We start from the raw sequence: 26742 nt of genomic DNA, 5'->3' as shown, positions 1-26742 counted from the left end.
TCGCATACATATGAAGGGCTAATTCAGAGCACAAAGTTACCTAATTAAAAGTACAACCTTACCTTACAAAGTTATGCCACTTATCAAAATATTAAATTTAACTTTTTTTTTTTAAAGTTTCCGTAAAATTCTAACTTGGGCTAAAAGTGATGAATGAAGGATCTCTCTCATCAAAATCTTAAATAATAGCAAAATACATTGCCTCATACAAAGCTCCAGAATACACAACAAACAGGGCCCTATGCCTTCTTTTACCGGAATTTTAGATTAGTTAAATATTTCCTAAATGATTTCTTATGTGACCAAAATAAAAGCCTATTGTAAACTAACTGCACTTTGCAAATGAAAAATGCTCCTGTCTCACCTGTTCTAAGCATTAAAAAAATACATTATCCAAGTTAAAATACAAAACCTTATTGGCTACTCAAACCAGATATCACATTCTTTAGATTACAGAACTAGAACCTGTTCTATGTAATTCAGTTCTCTCTAAAGAAGCACCACTCAGATTCTAAAGCCAAGGCCAAATATTTAAGTTATTGTGCATTATTTTCCAAGGTCTTCCTAACCCCTTCCTACTAGTACCACCTTTCCAGCAAGTAATTGACTCTAAGCCAAAAATCTCACCCTACTTGAGAAAAATCTGTTCATATATCTGAAAAGGACTCAAAAGTCAATAAAGCTGCTGAAGTAAAATTCCAGTTTTCAAAGTTGAACTTGCCTTCTTTCTCCTATCAACAATCATGCTCCCTCTAGTTTTAGCGTCACAGATACAAAGTTATATAATATACTCAAAAACATGCTGGAGAAATATCTAATCTGTTCTCTTTATTACGGAGTGATGCAAAGTTTAATGTACCTTGATTATTTCATTTTAAATGTTCAGAACTAATTATTAGACATGGAAAGAGGAGGGTATGTATTAAAAGTGTATAACTGCTTCCATCATGGCTGCCCCCACTTCCCTCATGCCACATAAAAGTAGACTACAAGGGTTACTTTAATATGACGTGGTTAAGATAAACTAATCCAACTGTAAAAATAAAAAATTCTGTTTAATTAATAAGTTAGGAGCACTTTGTGAAACAACTATTACAAAACAAAAATAAAGATTCCCTAGAAGAAAAAAACCTAAACTGCTTTAATCAGTGTCATTCTAATACGATACATAAGGTTTTGAGCTGAGAAAATTCCTTAAACTCCATTTGCAGTGTTGTTGTGGCCATGTTAGTCCCAGAATATTAGGGAGATGAGGTGAGGGAGGTAATATCTTTTAAGAAATCCTCTTCATTCTGCTTTCTATCACACCCACACAACTGCCAATCCCAAACCTGCTTCCAGGAGGAGAATGACTGATGCTTAAAGCAAATACTTGATCATATTTAGGCATAAAGTAAACACAGTAAAAATGACTCCACACAGAATATTTAGACCTTTGAACAGCAGTACATCTGTGAAGTTTACATTTTAAAAAGAAAAATCATTGTACATAAACTTTAGGCTTAACTCAGACGTTAAGTGCGGCAGAATCCAAATGCTTATTTTCCTTTTGAATCTAGAAGAAATTTTAAAAACTGGTTTCAGTAAAGTTAAAAATGAGGCATTTTACTATTGTTTTCATCTTCAAAAAGGCTTTTGAATTGTTATCAAAATCCTCATGCTTAAATTAAAACAGACATCTGATGCCCCCTCCCCCAAAAGTTTTAATTAAAAATTATTGAAGTGGTTTCTTCCAGAGCGATGTAGTTCTACCAACATACGCTCCTACTGCACAACAAGCCTGGCCACAGGCTGACAAGGGCTGGCCATATCAGAGTTTGTTCAAGTACAGCAGAACCTCGCTTGGGAATGGAGGTTGTTCGTAACTCTGAAATGTTCATAACTCTGAACAAAATGTTACGGTGGTTCTTTCAAAAGTTCACAACTGAATATTGGCTTCAAACAGCTTTGAAACTTCACTATGCAGAAGAAAAATGTCGCTTTTAACCATCTTAATTTAATGAAATAAGCCCAGAAACAGTTTCCTTACCTTGTCAAATCTTTTTTTTCTTTTACCCCCCCTTCTTTTTTTAGCAGTTTACATTTAACACAGTACTGTTGTGTATTTGCCCTTTTTTTTTTTTTTTTTTTGAAGTGGGGGGATCCTCTGCTGCTGCCTGATTGCATACTCCCGGTATTCAAAATTATAAACAGATCTAAAAACTTGCTCACTCTCTATGTTTACAGATTCAGTGCACTTTTAAACCATGCTTCATTGTCACTAACAGCAAAAGTAAATTCTGCTTATGTACCAATGGTTGGACTGCATACCACTACCCTACTGTACACAGGCTTATCTCTTAGAGTGCCTACTCTGCAGAAGAAATATGCAGTACACATAATGCATTGCCATCCAGGTTTTCACATGTTATGTTATCATGCAGAGAATAACGCAAAGCTTGGTGTTTATGGTTACAATATAAAATGTGCCTTTCCTTGCTGCAATCATAAAAGCAATAAAAAAAAGACTCACCTAAAATTGCCACAGATATTTGCATACTCAGAACTAAACATGACAACTCAAGGACAAACTATATTATACTAAATTAGGAAATGCAGACTAGGAACATGCATTTGTTACAATGGGTAATAGTCTGCTATCAAAATCTACTGAAGGTCTTTTCTCTCCACCAACCTAAAAAAGTAGGGTGTAAAACTTTTATCCATAAATATTTATGTGAATGCACTTGTTAAAAATTAACTTCCACCGTTAAAGGTTTTGTATCTTTTAGATGTCCCAGCATGCAGTGCTTTACATTAAGCCCAGCATTTCTGCATTCCTTTCCTGCATGCTTTTGTCATTTGTCTAAAAAAACAACAACACCACACACACACACAAAGACGGGATCTGTGCACATAATAATTCAGCAGTTTTTAGAAAGACAAAGATGCTTGTGTTCAACTTCCAAGATCTTTCTTTACAAAAGAAAATCAATTTAATGACTCCAGTGAGATCATGGTTTAAGCCTCGTTTAAGTTTTACTAAGCATGAAGGAATTATTAATTCATAATGTAGCATACACATCACTCAAACCTGACAGATTTGCAGGCACAAAAGGGTTGCAGACCAAAACCATTTGTCCAGATTATTATAATCTTCTCCACATTACATCGTCTGCAGTTTTCAAATGGGAAAGTTTATTTAGTTTTTTTGTATTTTTATAATTTCAAAAACATGTTTCAATCACAAAAAGATGGAACTGCACATTCGTACTATTTTGGCAGGTCTGAGAAGGCAGGTCCAAAATTCAACCATGTAAACATCTGTTTTTTATTAACAACAATGTGATTTATAGTTGTCCATGAAAGAGATCATTTGAGGCAAACAATCATTCTGATTTAATACTGGTAACAATCAAGAAAACCAAGTTCTTTAAATAGAATGGTGCCCATACAAGCCAGCATCATAATTCCGATCTTAATGGGACTCACAACCCATTACATCTGTGTGGGTCAGGTCACCACAACTTTAAGTAGCATTATCAGAATTGACGTGGAAAGTTAGCAGAAAACATTCTGTTTTGTTTTTTCGCTATGCCTACCATCTGTATGACAAACACACAGCCTTTCAAAGCATTTTGTTTTATTTAAATCTTCTTTTGGCTCAGCTCTGTAAAGGATTGTTACTGTGGAACTATTCCAGCCCCTCTAAACTAGCAGTCTTTCATCCCATCAAAGTGTGAGCCTGTTATAATTTTATCTAGAAATGGCAAACTTTTAGACAAAAAGAAAAAGCAGTGAAATTGTTAAATTCCACACCATCTCCTCATTTCCATTTGAAGAAAAGTTACCCTCTATGTGCATGGTACGTGTTTCCACAAAAACAAAAAAAACCTTCTTGTTCCCATCCTACAATAATAGTCTTTTTTTTTTTTTAAATCATGCCCAATTATGCAGCAAATATTTCCAAAACACAGAATCTGACCTAAAAATTTAGGATTCAGAAACTAGTGGATGGGATCTCTAATCTCATCTCACCAAGGGATATGAAATGGTAGAGACAGAAGCATCCCTATCTTCTTATAGGCTTCAACCACTGGTACAACAGATTAGGGGAAATCTAAAGAGGACTGGGAACTTTGACTTGCAAAATTCGAATAGCTTTTTCAGTGCTATCATACTGTTTTGTCTCCCAGATACTCACCCCACAGTTCACAGTAATCATTTACATAATGTACATTAACTCCCCATACCTACTTCCAAACTGGTATGAGTGAAAAATCATCCTTAAAAAAAAAAAAAACATACAAAATCAGTCCTGATTTTCAAGCCCTCATATTCATATTCCTAAGTAATCTATTCCCACATCCGCTATTGATTTGATCCATAGGCAGTTTAATAAAACATTTCCCATACTAAATCATTTTTCTAATTTTAAGATCCTTCTGAACCACTTCCTTCCATATAAAATACGTTTGCCTTGCAGTTTCAAATTATTTTAAGCAAGCTAACCATCTCAAAGCAGCCTGCAGAAAACATGTATTGACAAAAAAAGGTATAATCAAATAGTCTTTAAAAACATTATCTTCTGTTATTTTTTTTAAACTAAATAGCTTAGAAGGTAAAATAAAAATTTTCTGTCAGAACAGGAAAATGTTTTGATCAAGCTCTTTTGCATGTAAACTGTTCTGCAATGTAATTATTTATACAGCCCCCTTTCCATTCAGAGGACACAATACTCAAAAATAAACTCTGCAGGACTAATCATTCCTAAAACCCAAACTTTCTCTCCATTCCAGACTAATTTACATTAGCAAACCAAATAGCAGCACAATCCTGTTTTAATGGGAACGCTCATTCCAATCACTTTCAATAATAATCAGAAGCAAATTATTTAATGTAAAACACTATAATTTGCTTCTCTTTAAGTACCTACATGTGTCCAAGCAGATTTCTGATGGGGCAAATACATTTCCAATTCACTACAAGTCCCCTCACAAACCCCTTAATTAAAAAAGCCTTCTACTAACAATCAAAAACAATGGCAAATTTTTCCATGTTCCGTTTGTTACTGATTGTAAAAAATTCTCTTCTATACACCCTGCAAATCTCATACACACCCTACACACAATACTCTATAGACTCCTAATTGTCCACCCAACTTGTCAGCACCAAACAATTCATTTTATTTTCTGCCTCCCAACCCATGGAATGAATCTGATTTGCTGTATTTATAGATTTAATGAGATTAACAAGACTTGGAAGGGGGAAGAGGAGTCGAAAATCTTCTCTCCTTTTTCAAGAAAAAGTGAAAAACACGCACACACACACACAAAAGGCAAAATGATGAAGAGAATTTAGTGAAACACAGGGTATTTATAAACCCAATGTGACCAGGTATTGGTGCAAACAGAAGTACCCCCGTCACCAGGGCTGTGTGTAGGTTTCTCATTTTTCACCTGTAGTTATTATTGTCAGTCCAGCCCTTGGATGCACAGCTAGCACTAAGGTGTTGTGGTGGGGTAAGGTACATTTCAAGGGAGGTGCTGCCTGGAAAAGACATTCGGTTTGGGAGTCACTCTGTTTTCCAATTTTCAAAGGAATCGATTGAACCAGATTCAGGCAGCTGCAGTCTTTGACAAGCTCACACACCCCATTCCCAAGTCATATGCAAGGGAAAATGGGAAAGCAATTAGCCCTCCCCATTTCAAAAACAGTCTGGGAAGGATCCAATGGGATTACTGCGTACAGGGAAGATCCAGGGCAGCGGAGGGAGGGGGAAGGGGGAGATTTTACTGTCAAACAAGAAATCTGCCAGACAAAAGGCTGAAATATTTGCAAAAAAAAAACTTCAGGGGAGCCAGATCTCCTATAACAATAATGGGGTCAGCGATCACAAGGAAGGGGAGAGGAAACAAGGAAGGGGGCAGGGAGAGGAAAGGGGAATGAAAAGAGGAATATGGGGAGAGTGGAGGGGAAGAGAAGGGGGGAAGAGAGGAAAGGGGGAAGGAAGAGCAGATGGGGAAGAGGGGAATAAACAGAAATAAAGGGAGAGGGAAGAAGACGGGAAAGGAAGGGGGATGAAGGGAGGATGGGAAAAAGAGAGGAATGAAGAGATGCCAGAGGGAAGGCTCAGGGAAGAGGGCACGGGGAGGGAAGAGAAGAATGCAGGGAGAAGGAAAGGAGAGCGGTGGGGGAGAGGCAAAGGAAAGGAGGGTTGGGGACATGGCGGAGGCAGAGGGGAGAGACGAAGGTGCAACAGGGAGCGATGAGGGATGGGAGAGAAGGAAATGAGAGGGGGTTAGGAGACAGAACAGAGAAGGGAAAGGAAGGGGGAAGGAGATGGGGGCTACTGGGCTGAGGGAGAAGGAAAGACAAGAGAAGGGGGAGCCAGGGGGAAGGAGGACAGGGGAAAAGAGGGGGGCAGGAAAGCTGGGGGTGGAAAGGGGAAGCAGGGAGAGGGGAAGAGGACAGGGGAAGGGGAGGAGGACAGGGGGAAGAAAAGCTGGGGGTAGAGAAGGGAAGCAGGGAGAGGGGAAGGGATGGGGTGAAGGAGAAAGAGGAGGAGGAAGGCATGGGGAGGAGAGGAGGACAGGGGAGAAGGGGGGAAGGAAAGCTGGGGGGAGCAGGGGGAGGGAAGGGATGAGGGAAAGGAAGAAGAGAAGGAGGAAGGAATGGGGGGAAGGGGAGGAGGGCAGGAGAGACAAGGGGGGGAGGAAAGCTGGGGGGGGGAGCCGGGAGAGGTAAAGGGATGGGGGGCAGGGGAGATGAGGGAGGAGAAAGCTGAAGGAAGCAGGGAGAGGAGAAGGGCAGGGGGGAGGAGAGGAGGGCGGGGAGACGAGGGGGGAGGAAAGTTGAGGGAAACAGGGAGAGGGGGAAGGGGGAGACGAGGGGGGAGGAAAGCTGAGGGAAAGGGGAAGGGCAGGGGGAAGGAGAGGAGGGCAGGGGAGATGAGGTGGGAGGAAAGCTGAAGGAAACAGGGAGAGGGGAAGGGCGGAGGGGAAGGAGAGGAAGGCAGGAGAGCTGAGGGAAGCAGGGAGAGGGGAAGGGCAGGGGGAAGGAGAGGAAGGCAGGAGAGCTGAGGGAAGCAGGGAGAGGGGAAGGGCAGGGGGAAGGAGAGGAAGGCAGGAGAGCTGAGGGAAGCAGGGAGAGGGGAAGGGCAGGGGGAAGGAGAGGAAGGCAGGAGAGCTGAGGGAAGCAGGGAGAGAGGAAGGGCAGGGGGAAGGAGAGGAAGGCAGGAGAGCTGAGGGAAGCAGGGAGAGGGGAAGGGCAGGGGGGGAGAGGAGGGCGAGGAGATGAGGGGGGAGGAAAGTTGAGGGAAACAGGGAGAGGGGGAAGGGGGAGACGAGGGGGGAGGAAAGCTGAAGGAAACAGGGAGAGGGGAAGGGCAGCAGGGAAGGAGAGGAAGGCAGGAGAGCTGAGGGAAGCAGGGAGAGGGGAAGGGCAGGGGGAAGGAGAGGAAGGCAGGAGAGCTGAGGGAAGCAGGGAGAGGGGAAGGGCGGAGGGGAAGGAGAGGAAGGCAGGAGAGCTGAGGGAAGCAGGGAGAGGGGAAGGGCGGAGGGGAAGGCGAGGAAGGCAGGAGAGCTGAGGGAAACAGGGAGAGGGGAAGGGCAGGGGGAAGGAGAGGAAGGCAGGAGAGCTGAGGGAAGCAGGGAGAGAGGGAAGGGCGGAGGGGAAGGAGAGGAAGGCAGGAGAGCTGAGGGAAGCAGGGAGAGGGGAAGGGCAGGAGGAAGGCAGGAGAGCTGAGGGAAGCAGGGAGAGGGGAAGGGCAGGGGGAAGGAGAGGAAGGCAGGAGAGCTGAGGGAAGCAGGGAGAGAGGGAAGGGCGGAGGGGAAGGGCAGGAGGAAGGCAGGAGAGCTGAGGGAAGCAGGGAGAGGGGAAGGGCAGGGGGAAGGAGAGGAAGGCAGGAGAGCTGAGGGAAGCAGGGAGAGAGGGAAGGCAGGGGAGACGAGGGGGGAAGGAGAGCAGGGGGAGGGGAGGGGGGGAGAGGAGGGCGAGGAGATGAGGGGGGAGGAAAGTTGAGGGAAACAGGGAGAGGGGGAAGGGGGAGACGAGGGGGGAGGAAAGCTGAAGGAAACAGGGAGAGGGGAAGGGCGGAGGGGAAGGGCAGGGGGAAGGCAGGAGAGCTGAGGGAAGCAGGGAGAGGGGAAGGGCAGGGGGAAGGAGAGGAAGGCAGGAGAGCTGAGGGAAGCAGGGAGAGAGGGAAGGCAGGGGAGACGAGGGGGGAAGGAGAGCAGGGGGAGGGGGGGGAAGGAGAGCAGGGGGCAGCCGGGCCGGGCCGGGCCGGGCCGGGCACTCACCCACTTGCAGCACGTTGTCCACGGCGCCGGTGTCGAGCAGGCGGGCGCCGCGGCGGAAGGGCAGCCCGTCGGCGGGCGGGGCGGCGGCGGCGGCGGGCGCGGGGCTGTCGTCGGGGCCGGGCGCGGCGCCCCCCGGGCCGGGCTGGAAGCTGGAGTACATGCAGATCTGGCGCTCGCTGCGGGGGAAGCTCCAGTAGACGATGCGGCGCTGCACGGGCTCGGGGATGCGCTGGAAGCGGCCCTCCACCCGCTCGAAGGCCCAGCTGGCCGCCACCCGCTTGGCCGCCGCGTCCAGCAGCGACTCGGGCTGCAGCAGCAGCAGCAGCGCCGGGCCCCCGCCGCCCCGCGGCCCCGCCAGGGCCGGGCCCCCGCCGGCCAGCGCCCCGCCGCCGCCGCCCGGCTCCCCGCCGCCGGCCCCCGGGCCCCCCAGGCGGGGCGGCGCCGCCCCGACCCCCCCCGCCGCCGCCGCCGGCCCGGCCCGCGAGCACAGGCGCTTGGGCCCCGGCGCCCCGGCGGGGAGCGGCGGCCGGAGCAGCCCGTCGCCCTCGCCTCCCTCCGCCATGGCTGCGACCGACTGAGCCGGCAGAGGGAGGAGAGGCGGGCGGGAGCGGGCCGGGGGAGGAGACTGGGGCGGGCCGGGCGGCGGGGGACCCCCGGGCGGGGGGGCGCGGCGGCGGGGAGCTGGGGGAACCGGGGGGGGATCCGATTCCTGAGGGGGAGACGGGGGGGGCAGGCGGGACCCAGGGGATCAGAGGGGGGCAGGGGGGCAGGGGAGTGGGGGAACCGGGGGGGGGATCCGATTCCTGAGGGGGAGACGGGGGGGGCAGGCGGGACCCAGGGGATCAGAGGGGGGCAGGGGAGTGGGGGAACCGGGGGGGGGATCCGATTCCTGAGGGGGAGACGGGGGGGGCAGGCGGGACCCAGGGGATCAGAGGGGGGCAGGGGAGTGGGGGGACCCGGGGGGGGATCCGATTCCTGAGGGGGGACAGAGGGGCAGGCGAGACTCAGGGGATCAGAGGGGGGCAGGGGAGTGGGGAGACCGGGGGGGGGGGATCCGATTCCTGAGGGGGAGACGGGGGGGGCAGGCGGGACCCAGGGGATCAGAGGGGGGCAGGGGAGTGGGGGGACCGGGGGGATCCGATTCCTGAGGGGGGACAGAGGGGCAGGCGAGACTCAGGGGATCAGAGGGGGGCAGGGGACCGGGGGAACCCGGGGGGGATCCGATTCCTGAGGGGGAGACGGGGGGGCAGGCGAGACTCAGGGGATCAGAGGGGGGCAGGGGACCGGGGGAACCCGGGGTGGATCCGATTCCTGAGGGGGAGATAGGGGGGGCAGGCGAGACTCAGGGGATCAGAGGGGGGCAGGGGAGTGGGGGGACCGGGGGGATCCGATTCCTGAGGGGGGGACAGAGGGGCAGGCGAGACTCAGGGGATCAGAGGGGGGCAGGGGAGTGGGGAGACCGGGGGGGGGAGATCCGATTCCTGAGGGGGAGACGGGGGGGCAGACAGGACCCAGGGGATCAGAGGGGGGCAGGGGGGCAGGGGAGTGGGGGAACCCGGGGGGGGATCCGATTCCTGAGGGGGGGACGGGGGGGCAGGCGAGACCCAGGGGATCAGAGGGGGGCAGGGGGGCAGGGGACCGGGGGAACCCGGGGGGGATCCGATTCCTGAGGGGGAGACGGGGGGGGCAGGCGAGACTCAGGGGATCAGAGGGGGGCAGGGGAGTGGGGGGACCGGGGGGATCCGATTCCTGAGGGGGGGACAGAGGGGCAGGCGAGACTCAGGGGATCAGAGGGGGGCAGGGGAGTGGGGAGACCGGGGGGGGGAGATCCGATTCCTGAGGGGGAGACGGGGGGGCAGACGGGACCCAGGGGATCAGAGGGGGGCAGGGGAGTGGGGGAACCCGGGGGGGGATCCGATTCCTGAGGGGGGGACGGGGGGGCAGGCGAGACCCAGGGGATCAGAGGGGGGCAGGGGGGCAGGGGACCGGGGGAACCCGGGGGGGATCCGATTCCTGAGGGGGAGACGGGGGGGGCAGGCGAGACTCAGGGGATCAGAGGGGGGCAGGGGAGTGGGGGGACCGGAGGGATCCGATTCCTGAGGGGGGACCAGGGGGGGCAGGCGAGGCCCAGGGGATCAGAGGGGTGCAGGGGAGACCGGGGTGAGGCAGAGGGGAAGATCCGATTCCTGAGGGGGAGCCGAAGGGGGAGAGGAGGCGGGGGGGACCCGGGGAGGGCAGGCGAGACCCAGGGAATCAGAGGGGGGCAAGGAAGTGGGGGGACCGAAGGGGGATCCGATTCCTGAGGAGGGGATGGGGGGGCAGGCGAGACCCAGGGGATCAAGGGGGGCAGGGGAGACTGGGGTGAGGCGGGGGGAAGATCCAATTCCTGAGGGGGACAGGGGAAAAGGGGAGCCAAAGGGGGAGAGGAGGCAGGGGGGGACCCTCAGGGGGGCAGGCAAGACACAGGGGATCAGAGGGGAGTGGGGAGGCTGGGGAAGGGGGCCTGAAAGGGGAGAGAATGCAGGGAGAGACCCATAGGGGGAGACCCTGGGGCAGAAGGGGGGCAGGGGAGTGGGAAGAAAAGGGGTAGGGAAGGGGGACTGAAAACAAGAGAGGAGGCAGGGGGAGATCCTGGGGGGAAGGGGAGACCCATGACTGGGAGTGGGGCATAAGACCCCCCCACTAGCAGCTCAGGGGGGGTAATGTAGTATATTGTGGTACTGTGGGAAATTAATTCACTATTAAACCCCTGGGATGTATTAATCTGTTCTACGTGCAGAGCAACAAACTTACCCCCAGGAGACAGTGCCACAGGATAATACAGGGAAATAGCTTCAAAAGGAAAGGGAGGGTCTCTACACTCCCTCCAGAGCCAAATCCTCCTCAGCCCCCACAATAAATCAGTCCCCCTCCCTGCACCCCACCCACGGGCTGATTTGCTTCATAGTTTGTGGGTGTCCCCGGCTCACCTAACTTCAGGTCTTTATCAATAGTCTGTTATTTCATTAGCATTTGGTTGTATTTCTTACATGCCTATGGCCAAGCCTCTGGGCACAGATCTGCACATAGCGTGTATGCACACACACCTAGGCCCTGATCCTGCGAACGCATGCTTAACGTGTACTTCCCTGCGTAGCCACATTGATTTTAAGTGGTGGCGTATCCACCACACTCCTAGGGGAGTTGTTCCAAAGATTATTTACCCTCCCTCATTTCTCATCTCCATTTGGCTACCTTCATCTCCCAGCCGAGATGTCTAGGCTGCCTTTGCAAACCCCTGTCCGGCTAGCAGAGTCAGATCCCTCCCCACCCCCCCGGACGAGGCTGGTCAGTGGACACGGGTGAAGGGGCGCCAGGGAATGAGTATGTGGCTGGACATCCATTGGAGCTTCTTTGAGGCCGTGGCCCAGCTTGTAAACTAAGGGCCAAAGTTTGCAAGTGTGGCTGCCTAAAATCCTGAATCAGGCCACAGATTTAGGGACCTATTTGTGGCCCCCGCACAGAGTGTACTGTTCAGGCTTACTGCTCCCCGACTCCAGGCCTCGACCCTCAGCACCTGCCTCCCCACCTGGGCTCACACTCCACCTCAGCTGCCTTTAGATGGAACCCTGCCCTCAGCACTTCCCCACATCCCCATTCCGGGGAGGGAGCCTGACCCCCCGCCCGCCAATTTCTTTTCCTAGTGGGCTTCAAGAGCCACAGTTGAAGTCCAACTGACAAGGAGCCTTTAGCACCAGCGCCCTGTCCCATCCCCTGTTCGAGGGGCAGTGACAGCCAAGGCTATAAGCAGGCAGAGAGCCTGCCTGGACCTTCAAGACCGGTAGCATTAAGGAACATGGCCCAAGAGGGACAGCAAGAACCTCCAGCTGGCCTTACAGGGGTATCACAAGTTACAGCATGTTGCAGAGGAGGGAGTGAGCGTTGGGAATATGCTGAGCTCCCCAGTCCAGCCCAGGGACCCTGCTTCTCTCACGCAGAAGTTGAGGAAGGTGCAGAATTTGGGTTAGAGTCGGGTTGATTCCCTGTGAAACCCCCACTGGGGATTAAGGAGGCTCAGCTCTTGAGATGGCTGAGCGCCTGGGAGACTTACTCTGAGTGGGTTGCATTTAGCTTAGCTCCTATAGAGCTAGGCCCAGTCCTGCTCCCATTGACGCAGAGAGTAACTCCACTGAAGTCTAGAGAGCTACTTGACCTAAAGCAGAATTTGTCCCTAGATAGAAATCAGTTTTTTTTAAAAGCCAGTAGTAAAACTGCTTCACCCCTGACCGCAGCAGAGCATCCCTGGAGCAAGAGGAAATTCAGCTTCCGTGGCCCGCTCAGGCTTTGGCCTCTCTGCTGACATGGCCAGTAAATTCTAACTATGATGGTGAATCGTGTTGTGTTTTACTTTTTAACTGGGGATATATACTGAGGTCTTTTCTCTCTACTACAATTTGGGCCACCCTGAAGTTAGGATTCTGATTTTTCTTTCCCTTACACTATTATTGTAAATTGGGAATAATGCCACTCAAGTCAATATAGTGAAACTGATGTAAAACCAGTGTAAAAAGAGAATCAAGCTCTAGAAAAGGAACCTCTTAGATCCTCCAATGCCGGATTCTTCCCAGGGGTCCATGCTCCAGTGCTTTGTCCTGTCTAACGTTTAGTGATGATGCTCCACCAGTTACCTTGAAAGACTGCTCAATAACCTAACTGATCTCCCAGCACTCAATTATATTTTAAATTTATTCATTTAATCCTAGTCGTACTGCCTTGCACCAATTTAAATAATTCCTCTCTCTCTCGCAGGGGTTTACACCCTTTAAATACTTCTAGCCAGCTACCACATTCACTCTTAGTAATCAGGCACTCAACTTCATCCCTTCTAATATTTAGAGAACGAGTAAATTTCAAGGCAGCAAACTGAGAATGGATTACAGAAAATGTTTTACATGATGCACAATTACCATGTGGAACTCTCTGCCACAAGATACCACTGAGGCCAAGCGCTTAGCAGAATTTTAAAAAGGATTGGACATCTCTGGTGAAGAATGAGAACATCTGCAGTTACAGTAGATGGGATGAAACATTCTGTAAGGGATTAAAAATCCTCATGCTTCAGGGCATAAACCAACTGCTAAATTAGGAGGGTCTAAAAGAAACTTCCCCTGTGGCCAAGCTATTCAACAATTGTTCATTCCTGAGTTCCTGCACTTGCATCTGGTGCTCGCCACTGTCAGGGACAGGAAACCGGACAAGCTATTCCTTTGGTCTGATCCATTATACCAGTTCCTAGGCTTCGCTAAACTACAAATCACTCCCTCCAGCCCTGGGTGCAGTTCAGCTTCCACAAGGGATTTTTGGACTAAAGAACAAAGTATAGCTACAAACTTTCCCTCATCTGCAAGCCAAGTGGATGGTCTCATTTTGCCCACCACACTTGTCTGCTGTAAAAGCACCAGTAACTTTGGTAACTAGTGAGGGCTTCGGCCTCCCAGTTAGACCAGAATGCTGAATTTGTAACATCAGACATTTGCACAGTTTACTGAGCCCCTTTCTGGACAGCTGCAGCAGAGAAGCCAAGGAATGAACTGGACCAGAGACTGAACTGCTCTCTTTCCCTTATAGGGGTCTTGACATAACAGGACTCTCACACTGGCTAGCCTGCAAGGCCATGATTTATGTCATACCTATTTTGTGCCTGTAGAGAGGATTTCAGACTCCAGATCTGTCACACTAATCCAAGCACCGGTGTCATTCACAAAAGCAACTGGTTTTTCACTACATAACAATATAATCCAGACTCAGATCAGATTAGGGCTGGAACAACCGCTGGCCAGCCGTCTTACTTTTCCTGATTTACCATGTTTTAAAGATAAAAAATATATATTTTTCATTTTTCTGACCGTTTTCCCCTTGTGTTTTCATCTTTTCCCTCTTCTTGTGCCTTGTGTTCCTCTCTGACCTTTGTGAGCAGACAAGCTGGACATTCCCCACTCCTTGATGAAGTGGACAAATCCCCACCATAAGGGGATAGTTGTTAAATGCCCTTCTTGCCCAGCCCTGATCCTGATGCACCATTCATTTGCAGCATGGAATCAGGCACATCGCTAATTCCCTGAATATTTTTCATAACCCGCAATGTGCTGTGTTTGTATTACCACCTGCCTCCGTCATCCCTTTGATTTTCTAGATTATCTGCATTGTGACCTCTTTCTCCTGGAGGCATCCGGAAGCTGGCGGCATTTCACGGGCAGCAGCAGCAGTGAGTACTGGTTTGGCTTTGTCGGTAATAGGGAGGTATCTAGGAACTGGTCTTGAGGATTAATGTCACCACTGGTCACTGCCAGCTGGCCCTTTCTGTCCCCACCCACCGGAGCTCCAAAGATTGGACTTGAGGTCAGTAAGAACCCTGTGGAGCTCTTAGACGCCTGGAATGAAGCTATACAGGGTGGTCATGGTCAGGGACCCTTGGCACTATGGACCTCCACTGCCTAAGTGTGGTGGTAGGGGGGTGTTGCCTTCTTTCTGCAGGACACCCCCCCTTCTTGTACCAAACAATGGAAGCACTGCAGAACTCTTTTTCATGTTGGAGGGGCTTAGCCATAGAAAAAAACTTTAAAGGGGCCCTTTAGATAAATAACTAATAGATTTGGGTGGCTGTTGCCCCAGGTTTCTCCAGCCTCTTTATTATCTATGGTGCTCACTTGATTTAAAAGATAAGACATTTTAAATGGTAATGTTAAGCTCTTTAGGGTAGGAATCTTATGCTCCTCTTTGTCCGTAAAGTTCCTACAACCTTTTTAGTGTTAAATGAATCCAAGTTAGCCAATCAATTAATTAATAAAAAATACCTAGTTTCAGTTATACTTACAGAGAGCGGAAAGGGATTCTACTGAGCTCCACAAACCCAATGTCCTCTCTGAGGGCTTCCTGGCACCAGAAAAAGCCACCAGCAAAATATCACTTACTGATTCAAGCTCCTTCATTCAAGCCTTTTGCTATAGAAGAGAGAGGAAGTGGGTCTAGTGGTTAAAACAAAGAAGCCGGATCCAGAACTCCCAGCTATTCCCGGCTTCACCACTAACTTACTATCCACTGGAGCTTTAGGCAAGTGAAAGTCACTGTGTCTTCGTTTTGTCCATTGATAAAACATAAATAATACCTACTGACCTCACACAGGGTATTGAGAGACTCAGTTAACATTTCTAAAGTGCTTTGAGAATAACTAACAGATGACAGGTGCAATACAACTATTGATTATTATCATAACCCTGGTAGACAACAGAACTCCACTGGGTCTCCTAGTTTGCGGGCATGCCCCCAAGAGGAGTTTGCACTCTACATCTGCAACAACAGATTTATCAGACATTGCGATCCGCCACCGCCATTCTGGAGTGACTGTTTGAGGAGAGATGTGCCAGGCCTCTCCAGCACTGGTAATGACGTTAATTGAACAGATAGCCATAAAGCAGATATGGAGGGTAGGGAGTGCAGCACCACGTTGTATTATCACACTACGTCCTGGAGTGGAGGTATTTATGGCTAGCGGGTTTATATTCTACAATAAAATAATATACGACAGGTCACCAAGGGATGATGCTCAAAGTGCTGTTTTGCTACCACACGTTAACAGATTAATGTTTCACTTAATTCTGTCACTCTCTGATTGTCAGATACCATGCTGGTGAGCATGCCATAAGAACCTATATAGAACAGAATAGACTTAAGGGTCTGGATATTTGGGAGAGGGCTTTGCCTTTTGTAATGAAATTAAATTTGCTTGGTTTAACAAAAAATCTTTGCCACTTTACGTTTCAGCTCCCTCTTGTGGCAGAAGGGAAGAAAGCAATTACAAGGCTAATTTCAGAAGCTGCGTGCGAGGTGGACACCCTGTCGCTCATTTAAACTCCTTCACACACAGTTAGACTCCCTTACATCTACTTACCTCTGCTCCCCACTGCATAAGTTTTAAAACAGGGGTTCTCAGCCTGGGGGTCACTGCTACCCTGCCCTTCCTATATTGCCAAATGAAAAGGGAACCCTAGCCCTGGGGAAGGTTGATGTTGCATAGAGAAGATCTGTGTTTTAACAGCTTGGGCCCTCTTTATCTTGCACCTTCTTCTATCCTCCTCTCGGTTGCATATGCTCCTCTCTTCTGGCCCTTCGCCTGTGAATTAAAGCAAATTAACTAAGGTCTTGTCTACACTGCGACTTAAGCTTCCAGTGTAGCAGCAATGGGACAAACCCCTTGTGTCAACACAAGTGACCACAGCACATCGCCATTTGCACTGGTTCATTTTACCCAAGTGGGGCACCAGGGCAAATCCCAAGGCACTGTTGTGAATCAGTTCTACGTCAGGGGGTCTTCCCCACCCTCTTGGTTGTGTACGCAATGCTCTAGTCTCACTCAGACTCAGTGTCTAAGTTCAGCAGTAATGTGTAAGGGGAATGTAACCTATGTGTTGGAATGTGGGTGAGCGGCTATATGAAAAAGTACCAACCTATAATTAAGAAATGATTAAAGCAGATTATGAATATTAATGCTTACGGTTAATGAAGGATGCCCAGAATGCCATAGATGGATGGGGACAAGTATTAACCTTATTGTAATTAGGGAACAGGATCAAATATGGATATATCCTTGACATCTCCAGAAAGTAGGGTATAAAACACCATACCCAGTTCCCATTTCTTGGGTTCTCTCAGGCTCTGGGACTGGTGTCTATGGGTTCTGTGGCCTTCTGAGGTGCTCAGCTAACTGATTCTTCTCCTCTTTTAGACAGTAAGTATGAAATGAGCTCATTAGCTCTACCGCTTTGGGTACACGGGTTGCTTATTGGGATAGGGTTATGCCGTTTGATATTTAGAAGTAGCGTGATTATTTAGTTTCTCTGTAAGGTTATAATTGAATCAATCCAGCTCTATCACCGATCCCGCCAGCCCCTTAGAGAAAGAGAAACGTTTAATCCGGAGAGAAACTTCTGTATAGCCCGCTTTGGGAAAGGACCTGTGATTAATTGTTGAAACATTAGTGTGATCACCAATAAACACTGTAAGTGTGACAATCGTTCATGTCAGCATTTATCAGGGCTACAACATTTCAGAACGTATGGGGGGGGTCTCTATGGGGTAGAGGACAGCTGCCAAGAAAAAAGTACTGGTCATTCTCTGTGGCTACACAGATGCTGCTTGGAATTCTCATCTGGGACCGGAACATTGCTCTGTCTCTATCTCAGGTTTTTAGAATAGCCTTTGTCCCCAGGGTATCCAAGGGCTGGCGCTGTAAAATCAAGAGCTGGAAGTTGAGGAGGCTCAGTGCCCTGCAGAACGGGGAAATCAGTGAATAAAGGGGCCACATCTTTACCCGTGACCTGAACAAAAACATAAAATCATCTCTGGAAACATTTGCAGATGATGGGAAAATTGGGAGAGGGGTAAATAACAAAGAGGACAGGTCTCTGATAGAAAGCGATCAGGATCACATGGTAAACAAGGCACGCGCAAACAATATGCGTTTTAATATGGCTAAATATAAGTGTACACATCTAGGGACAAAGAATGTAGGCCATACTTACAGGATGGGGGACTCTGAAAAGCATTTCGGGGTCATGGTGGCTAATCAGCTGAACATGAGGTCCCAGGGTGATGCTGTGGCCAAAAGAGCTGATGCAATCTGGGGATGCGTCAACAGGGGAATCTTGAGTCGGATGAGAGAGGTTATTTTACCTCTGTCTTTGGCGCTGGTGTGGTAACACTGGGTCCAGTTCTGGTGCCCACAATTCAAGGATGTTGATAAATTGGAGAGGGTTCAGAGAAGAGCCACAAGAATAATCAAAGGATTAGCAAACACGATGTGTAGTGACAGACTCAAGGAGCTCAATCTATATAAAGAGAAAAGGAGTATTTATGGCACCTTAGAGACTAACCAATTTATTTGAGCATAAGCTTTCGTGAGCTACAGCTCACTTCATCGGATGCTCACGAAAGCTTATGCTCAAATAAATTGGTTAGTCTCTAAGGTGCCACAAGTCCTCCTTTTCTTTTTGCGAATACAGACTAACACGGGGGCTACTCTGAAACCTGTCAATCTACATAGTTTAACCAAGAGAAGGTTAAGGGGTGACAGTCTGTAGGTACCTACATGGGGAACAAATATTTAATAATGGGCTCTTCCGTCTAGCAGAGAAAGGTCTGACACAATCCAATGGCTGGGAGCTGAAGCTAGACACACAGACTGGAAATCAGGTGTACATTTTTAACAGTGACAGTAATTAACCATTGGAACAATTTAGCCAGGGTCGAGGTGGATTCTCCATCACTGACGATTTTTCAATCCAGGTTGGATGGTTTTCTGAAAGCTCTGCTCTAGGAATTATTTGGGGCAGTTCTCTGGCCCATGCTGTACAGACAGTCAGACTCTGGTCCCTTCAGGCCTTGAAATCTATTCCACTCTCATGCCACGACAGCAGAGTAAGTCCTCCGGGCAGCGGAGAGCAGCATGTGACCCCACGTTTACCAGATCCCTTCTTGGTGGCTAATGTCAGACCCTATAATTAATGAGTGACAGGCGAAGTTTTGGCTGGGCCCTCAATCCCTACTTTCCAGCATCACACATCCACCCACAAAGGGACAAGAGGAACAGCTTGGCCTCGCTTCTAGCTAGCCCAGGCCTCCTTTCACATGGTACCCACATGAAAAGCAAAGGGCTGAGCATCTGTAGGCAGACTTCCTTGCTGCAAGATCCAGCCAGCAGAGAACTTCATCGTTCCACCAAATGCATTTGCCTTTGAGGCCAACAAGTACTTTATGGACTGACAATTAAATACAGAGAAGTTGCTGGGTGAAGACTCCAGTCTTCCAGGAGAAACTATTCTTCTCCCTCCTAGGCGTGAATGCTAATAGCATGCAGAGATCTAGAAAGTTACTCAAAGAAACCAGAGAACAGGCTTTAGGCCCAGCCACCCCTGGCTCCCAGGAGCTTTCCAGAGCGATGGCCTGGCCCCTCCTCATTAATGCTCACTACAGTTAATTAGAAATGCTAACGCAACAAGGGGATCATTTTGCCAGCCTAAAAGAGCATGAATAAATTATATGAACACTTGGAGTAAACAGGAACATGACCATTAGCTTTTCCTAATGGGTCCGGCCCTGACTTCAGAGACTTGAACTAGCTCCAGCATGGTGGAAAGCCCGTGTCAGCTCTGGACCGGAGTTGCATTGCAGCCCCTAACCAGCCGCAGTACAGGTGGTTGCGTGCTGGGGAATTAGAATATGAACTCCCATGTCCCAAGTGCCTAAGACTCATCGGTTCCTTCTCTCTTTTTGCCTGTCTAGGTTCTTCTACTACTCTCCTCACCACTGCAGGCAAAGAGAACTCACTAAGAAGTTCCAGATGGAGATATTTGACCTTGGAATGCATCAGGTCTTGTGCCGTTATCACGAGTCCTCTGGTTGACACATATACAGTCAACAATTCCATTCAGAATCTCGGGAAATCTCAACTCCCTGCACCCAACTCAGGACACGACCCAGCCCCTCTTGTTCTAGTTCCCAGTTTCTGAAATGTGTCGTCAGTTTCCCTTACAGAGCTCTCCTTGACTCCAGTAACTCTCCTCCGCCTCAAACTCCCTGCACGGTAGACAGGGAGTCACCTAAGCTAGCCAGTGGGAGATGCTGATGAGAGGGGTGCCCCTGCCCCTCTCCCACACAGAGGTGCCTAAGTCAGCATAGTGATCCACGAGCGGGAACCTGCGGCCTGAAGCCAAGCAGCTTAGACACCCGAACGGTTTGCTGAGGGAATGCGTTACGGGTCTGACTCGCTCTGCACAAAGCCGGGGGAGGAGGACGAGCCAGCTGCACCCACCTGCTGACTTTTAGCCCAGTGGTTAGAGCAGTCACCTGGGACAGGGGAAGCCCAGGTTCAATTGCCCCCTCTCTGCCAGAGGGGGGGAAAGGATTTGCACAGGGGTCTCCTAGCTGTCAGGAGTGTGCTCAAACCCCTGGACTACAGAGCCATTCTCTCATGCACGTGCTTTCACCGAGTGACTATTCCACACTGGAAAAATACTCAATCATTAGGCCACAGCAAGAGAACTGCAGTGACTCTGGTCTAGTGGACAAGGCACCTAGCTGGGTAGGAGATGGGGGACCCCAGGTCCACTCCCCTGCTCCAGCCACTCTTTCCTTATTTATCCAGAGTGCACCAGCTTCGAGAGGAGAGACTGAGGCAGCCCAACATCAGAGTGTCCCATAGCCCAGTGGTTACTGAGAGGTGGCAGACCCCACTTTAAATTCTCTCCTCCCTTCTGGCAGAGAGGGGGGAATTGAACCTGTGTTTCCCATGTCCCAGGTGACTGCTCTAACCACTGGTTTAAAAGTCAGAAGGTGGCCAGCACCGCCTCCTCTGACTGGATTTTGGATGGGACCCAAGCCTGTGAGCATGCCAAGCGGAGTAGGCCCCACCCAACTCTGGAAGCCAAATGCCTGTCTTTCCCTGGTTTGTGAATCACGCTGGGGCTTAGGTGTCTGGACCCTAAGAGGGAGGTCGTACACCCAACATAAGCGCTAAGGGAACTTTACTCTGAGAAACTTAGGCACTGAGTGCGTTTAGGCACCTCGGGAGTTTGGCAGGAGTTTTGTGGATCCTGGTGGAGAGAAACTGGCACTGAGGTGCCTAAACCTGAGAATAAGGCACCTAAACATCTTTGTGGGTCTCACTCATTCAGAGTATAAATAGGGCATAAAATCTTAACCGTGAGGGTAATTAACTGCTGCCTGGAACAGCTTACTCTGGGAGGTGCCGAATTCTGCCTCACTTGAAGACTTTGAATCAAGATAGAGTGTCTCAATCCAAAAAATCTGCGCTAGCTCACCCAGATGTTGTGGGGTTGAGGGAGGGCCCTGGGTGAAATTCACCAGCCTGCGTTATTCAGGTCAGACGAGATGAACACAATAGTCCCTCCTGGCTGCTAAAAAAGAAACAAGCAAACAAAATCGATGAATCTGGGAGCGATTGAGGCCAACATTCCAGAGAACAGCCTCAGATTTCTCATGCCCACCTGGTGATACCTTCGGCCACACTTAGGGAGGCTGGACACCGGCAGCTGCTGCTGATTTCACCTCGAGGCAAGGGGGCTCGGGACGTTTGAAAGAGAAGCCCAGCGGTTTCAAACTGGCCCAGGTGTGCCGCCCGGGGACGGTGGCACCCGCACTCAGAGATCATGTCGGATCAAGCCATTAGACCCAGGGTCCTGACTGCCATGCTCCCTGCGCCAACCAGCAGAACACATCCGTTCTCTCACTTTCAACACGCGTTGAACACCAGGATTGGGCAGATACCAAGTTAGTTCTGATCACAACAAATCTGCCTCTTCCCTGGCTAACCTCGCTCACTCTGGCATTCCAGATGCTGACTAGAGGTTTGAACCCATCCTAGTTTTGCCCTAACTTTCTCCTATTTAGATGATCTAATCAGTCCATCCAGCTATTTCTAATTTGTCCCTTTGTCACAGATAATTCAGAGAGGCAAAGCACGGAATAGGCCATGCACACAGATCATTTGTTTTGCCCTTGGAGTTGGTCTCTTCAGAACAGGGTTTAGGCACACACATATGGGCGTGGAATGGATGCGGGTCTGCATCACTGCTTTCCTTGATGGCTCAGCAGAAGGCTTCCGATACGGCACCCTTTGTTCAGCACCAAATTTGCTTTAAAAAAAAATGTAAAGAAAAGTTTAAAAATAGGACTAAATAGACACAAAGCTCCTTGTAATGAGTGGTCCAGGTTTGGTTCTGAGCTCAAAATCGGACCCCGTATGTCTGAGCCGGGATGAAAATCCATGAGTGTCGAGTCTTGCTGCTGGCTGGGGGGAGATTTTTCTGTGCCAGGGTGCATGGTACTGGACCAGCTTTGTTTGCTCAGACTGTGCTTCTTTCAACCTTCGGATAAAGATAACAGAAGCAAATTGTTCTCTCTGTGCCATCCTTTAATTCAGCGTTTCTCCAATGTGGTCACATGTGGCCACCAGGGGCTTTTCTTGCGGCCACAGCCTCCTGGGCTGTGATGCGGGGCGAGAGGGGGGAGGGGGGAGTAGAGGCGAGGGGGGGGGGAGTAGAAGCACCACCTTGGTGTTGGTTGCTTTGGTCGCTAGCACTGGTTGGGCCCTGTTCCCCCGGGTGGAGACACCCGGGGCACAATGTTGGAGGACCAGGCAGCCGATGAGTTCCCCACCTTCCCAGGGGCGGTGGGGGTTCAGACTTTAGGCTTCAGCCCTGGGAGGTGGGGCAGAGGGGCGGCAGGCTGTGGCCACAGGGCTTCGGGCTCCAGCCCCCCCTCATTGCCCCTGGCCCCTGCTGCCTCCCCCGATTCCCCCCCGCCCCCCATCCAGGGCTTAATTTGTCCCCAGGCTTGCCAGGGCTGAGTAAGTCTGCTGTGAAAAGCGATACTTGTTAATAACACTTTTCACAATGGACTTACTAGCTAGCAATAAATAAATTACAATGATTTGGCCGTGTCTATGCGCATATTTATTTGTTTTTCCTAAAGCTAATTAAGTATTTTAGGGAAAAGTGTGAGAGCAGCCACCAGCAAGAGTTGATGGCCGCACTCTGAGGCCACCAAAAATTTTGTCCTGAGAACCCCTGCTTTAATTGCGGGCGGATGAAGGTAGAAGCCAAAAAACAGCCTGACATCACAGTGCGGAGAAACAGCTGGTTTGTGCTGGATCACAGTGGCTGGAACACAGCAGAAGAAAGAAAACCTATGTAAAAAAAAAGCAGGAAGGTGGAGTCAGAAACCCACAAAAGCAAGTTCCGGCACCCTTAGCTCTGATCTCTGGTGCCTCAGCGGCCTAGCACACATTCATGGGGGACAGGGTCCCCCACCCCCTCCGGGAGTTGGCTCTGTCCAGGCAGATTGCCAGACTGTGGCTGGCAGCGACAGTCAGATCATGACAACAGCTGACTTTCCAACAGTTATTTGAGATTTGTATTCCAGCAGCTCCTCGAGACGCGAGCAAGACGACCCGTCGCACTGGGCACTCCAGAGACACAGTGAGAGACAGGCCCTGCCCCGAAGAATTCACAGTCTACGTGGACAGGAGGGGAGACAAAGGGCGTGAGAAAAAGCAGCAGTGGCTCCATTTCACAGATGGGGCACTGAGGTGTAGGAAGATGCAGTGACTCGACGTGGGTCACGCAGCGAGTCTGGGGCAGCGCTGGGAACAGAACCCCGATCTCCCGAGCCCCAAGGGACAGTCCAGGCTGAACTGTAGGTGACGCCAGGCATGGAGGGAAGAAACCTGAGAGAGTTACATCCGCAGGCTGTACTCCCTTCCCTGCCAGGCTCTCCGCCATAGGATCCTACAGCAGGGTTGCTGTTTATTGAGCACCCCCTCATGGCCAGTGGTGCCTCTGCAGCGCCCTTGCTCTGTTCCCCCACGGGGCCCTCAGGAACTCCCCACAGCCCCTGTCGGGACTGCCACTGACCGCCCGTTGGGGCCAGCTTAACAGCCAACAGCCTGTCAAAATGGTCCTCAGTGTCCCCGCAATAAAGTGCATTACGGCCCCCACAAAATTTCATCCTGGTCTCCGGCTCTTCTGCCGCACGTGGAGCTCTTGCCCGGCCCCAGACTATTCTTCACGGAGCCACCGATCCTGTCCTTCCTGGGGGGAGCTCAGCCTTCCTGCTCCCTGTTCTGAGAGAGAAGGCAGCATATATACAGCCCTCCCTCAGACAGCTTTCCCCTGATTGGTGGGAGAGAAGGGAGCCCCGCCCCACCCTATGTTACAGAGCTCCTGGTCCCGGGGCCTTAAAGGGACAGTGTCCTGTTTTTTCCAGTCCACTACTAGTTCCCCAGGATCACGTCGTCTCTGCTTGTTTCAAGGCCATTTCCAGGGCCTTTGTTTATTCCAGTAACCCTAGTCTTCTGGCTCCCTCTAGTCTTAGTGTACCCTGCTACAGATCCTTTCCCTCTTCCTGCCACGTAGCATGTCCTGTAAACATGGCTCTATCTACCAGACTGGCTCATTAGCTATGGATTTGTACTCAACACTGGGAGGTAAATATAAAATGTGCCATCATCATTAAACATACCAGCATGATTCATCCCCAGGGCAAGTCCCTGGGCAGCAGAGGATTTACACTAGGAATTAACTTGGCCCTTCCTGTTCAGATTCTCCCAGCGAACTAGACATGGCCATGTTTCCCTGACATCAGCACCATACTGTGCAGTGCCTATCGGTTCCCCCACATAGCTTCTCCAAGCGACCTCCAAGCTGACCTGCCAGGCCCTAAGGGGGTCTAATGCAGCCTCCACACTCACTCGGCTTCTCCTGGGCAGCAGATACTGCTGATCGCCTCTGATTATCCGTGGTGCTGCTGACTGTCAGTGCTGGACTCAGAGGCTGCAGATCTGCTCGGCTGGGCCAAAACAAGCGCTCCGGAGGTGAAAGTTCAGGGCTGACATCATCAACCCCCTCCAGATGGATTGTAACAGACAGGAAAGGAGCCGGTGCTGATTCCAGTCTCCCGAAGCGTTAGATGGAGGGGCGGGAACAGGCTGCGTTTGCGTAACTGAATTAGAGACGGAAGGAAAAGAGAGGTTTAGGGGACACGATTTACCAGGCAAGGGGCAAGTTAGTGGATTGATTTAAACACCTTCCCACCCTCCCGCTTTAACTCCCGGACTCAGCGAAACTACAGACGAAGGATGCCCACTCTAGTGGTCATCCCATCTACCCCCAGGGCTGGTGCAGGATTGTCCCCTACAGTACATTTGCCCGGGCACTGCCCAGTCTGGTTTAAATGTCCCGTGCCATGCAGCTCCCAGTCCTTCGCCAGGAGGCTGCTCCACAGCCTAGGGTCAGGAAACGGGTCCAGACATTTATGCTGAGTGTTCTCTCTCTCTCTTACTTCTCCCCTCTCCTGTTGTAGGTAGGAAGGGTATGGGAGAGGCACCCACTGACAGCCTACTCCAGAGAAGTACTTTGGAGAACTCTCCCAGATGGACTTTATTTCTGGAGCCAGAACAAAGGTGGGTGACCCTGGGCCTCGCAAGGCCGGGTGGGCAGGGAGGCAGGAGACAGAAGAGGGTGCCGTAAGTAGACAGAATGTGTTTCAGCACCACGCCCGCTGCTTGGGAAGGCAGGAGAGCTTCATGGTGCAGCCACACGCAGGGCTGGGGGACTTGGTTCTTCCCTTGGGGATGTCAATGCATTTCAGCTCTAGCCAAGGAAGGATCACACCAGCTCACCTGCTCGGTTGCATCCCCACCGCCTGGGATTCTGAGTCAAGCTGACACCACGGAATGAAGCCGTCTGCCGGGAAGATGCAATCGGCCAGAGGGGATATGAAAGGTGGTGGAAGGTAAATTCCCAGGGCCTGGTCTCCCACAGCCCGGCACCTGGTGTCATCATTACACCAGTGAGGATAAAACGCTGCCCCTCCCATTCAGCAGTGCAGACGCTCACTGCACAGGGCAGACCAGGCCTCTTCCATTCACCTGTCAGTCTCTCAGCTCCCTCCTCAGTGAAATGGCTTCAAAGCAGCCTCAGCCGGCAGCTCTCCAGCTCCTGTCGCCGGTGAATGGGGGAGCAGGGCCCATTCCTCACCCAGCCTCTGCCGACATTAGTACTTGCTGTTCCCCAGTCTCCTGAGGGAACCATCCTGGGCCCTTGCTGGGTGAGCCACATGGAGGGCAAGGGAAGGCCGGGATATCAAGGACTGTGGCTGCAGATTGTCAAGGAAGCGAGATCAGAGCCACGGTCATTGGGCTACTTTTCTTGGCAGGGGAGAAGCTTCTCCGAGCCAAGCACAGCCGCAGCCTGGCAACCCCCTCGCACACCGAGACCGGTGGTAGCAGAACCCATCCAGGGACACAGCTCTGAGGCCTAGGAAGCAAGGGACCAACACTTCCCTTCACCTTAGTGACACGATGCCATTTGCTCTCCCTATCTGCCACTGCAAGAGTCCCCTTCCTCTCCCATTGCTCTCACCATGTCACCCCCTTCCTGAATCCCACCAGCCCCTACTCCGTGGTGGCGAGCACTGCCCTCCCCACCAACACTGCCTAACCCATGCTCTTCCCCTCCCCTCTCCTCACTGCTTCCTTTGTCCCAAAATTCCAGTCTCAGCTGCATCCTACATCACTGACATCCATCGTCCCGCCTGGCTCCCTGCATCACCCTCCCCAAAACCCACAGAGCCTGCGGGGCTGATAATGGCGGTGTGGCCAATGCCCTGAACCCGGAGTCACGAGAGCTAGGCCCAGTTGCTGGCTCTGCCACAGACTCCTGGGTGACCATGCCCATGTCACTTAATCTCCTTGGGCCTCAACTACCCAATCTTCCGCTCATCCGCTGTCTCCTTCTCTCATACCTTTGGTCTGGTCTGTTTAGACTATAAGCTTTTTAGGGGAGGGGCTGTCTCTCTGGAACACCCATAAATAAAATAATCTCCTGATTTATGAGGTCTGTGTCCACTT

General features: G+C 50.5%; 1 protein-coding gene across 1 annotated transcript in view; it reads right to left on the bottom strand.

The window, feature by feature from the left end:
• The window catches only part of ZSWIM5 (zinc finger SWIM-type containing 5), a 157525-nt gene extending 148669 nt beyond the window's left edge, over positions 1-8856 (bottom strand). Inside the window, exon 1 of the mRNA XM_084637496.1 lies at positions 8280-8856. Within this exon, the coding sequence (XP_084493622.1) occupies positions 8280-8841 (562 nt within the window). The 5' untranslated portion in view covers positions 8842-8856. The remainder of the gene's footprint in view (positions 1-8279) is intronic.
• Positions 8857-26742: the final 17886 nt, after the last annotated feature.

Source organism: Lepidochelys olivacea (assembly GCF_965140295.1).
Source record: "Lepidochelys olivacea isolate rLepOli2 genome assembly, chromosome: 8".
In the NCBI taxonomy this organism is placed as follows: domain Eukaryota; kingdom Metazoa; phylum Chordata; order Testudines; family Cheloniidae; genus Lepidochelys; species Lepidochelys olivacea.
Note: the sequence above shows the minus strand (reverse complement) of the source record. Positions and strands in the feature narration are given on the sequence as shown.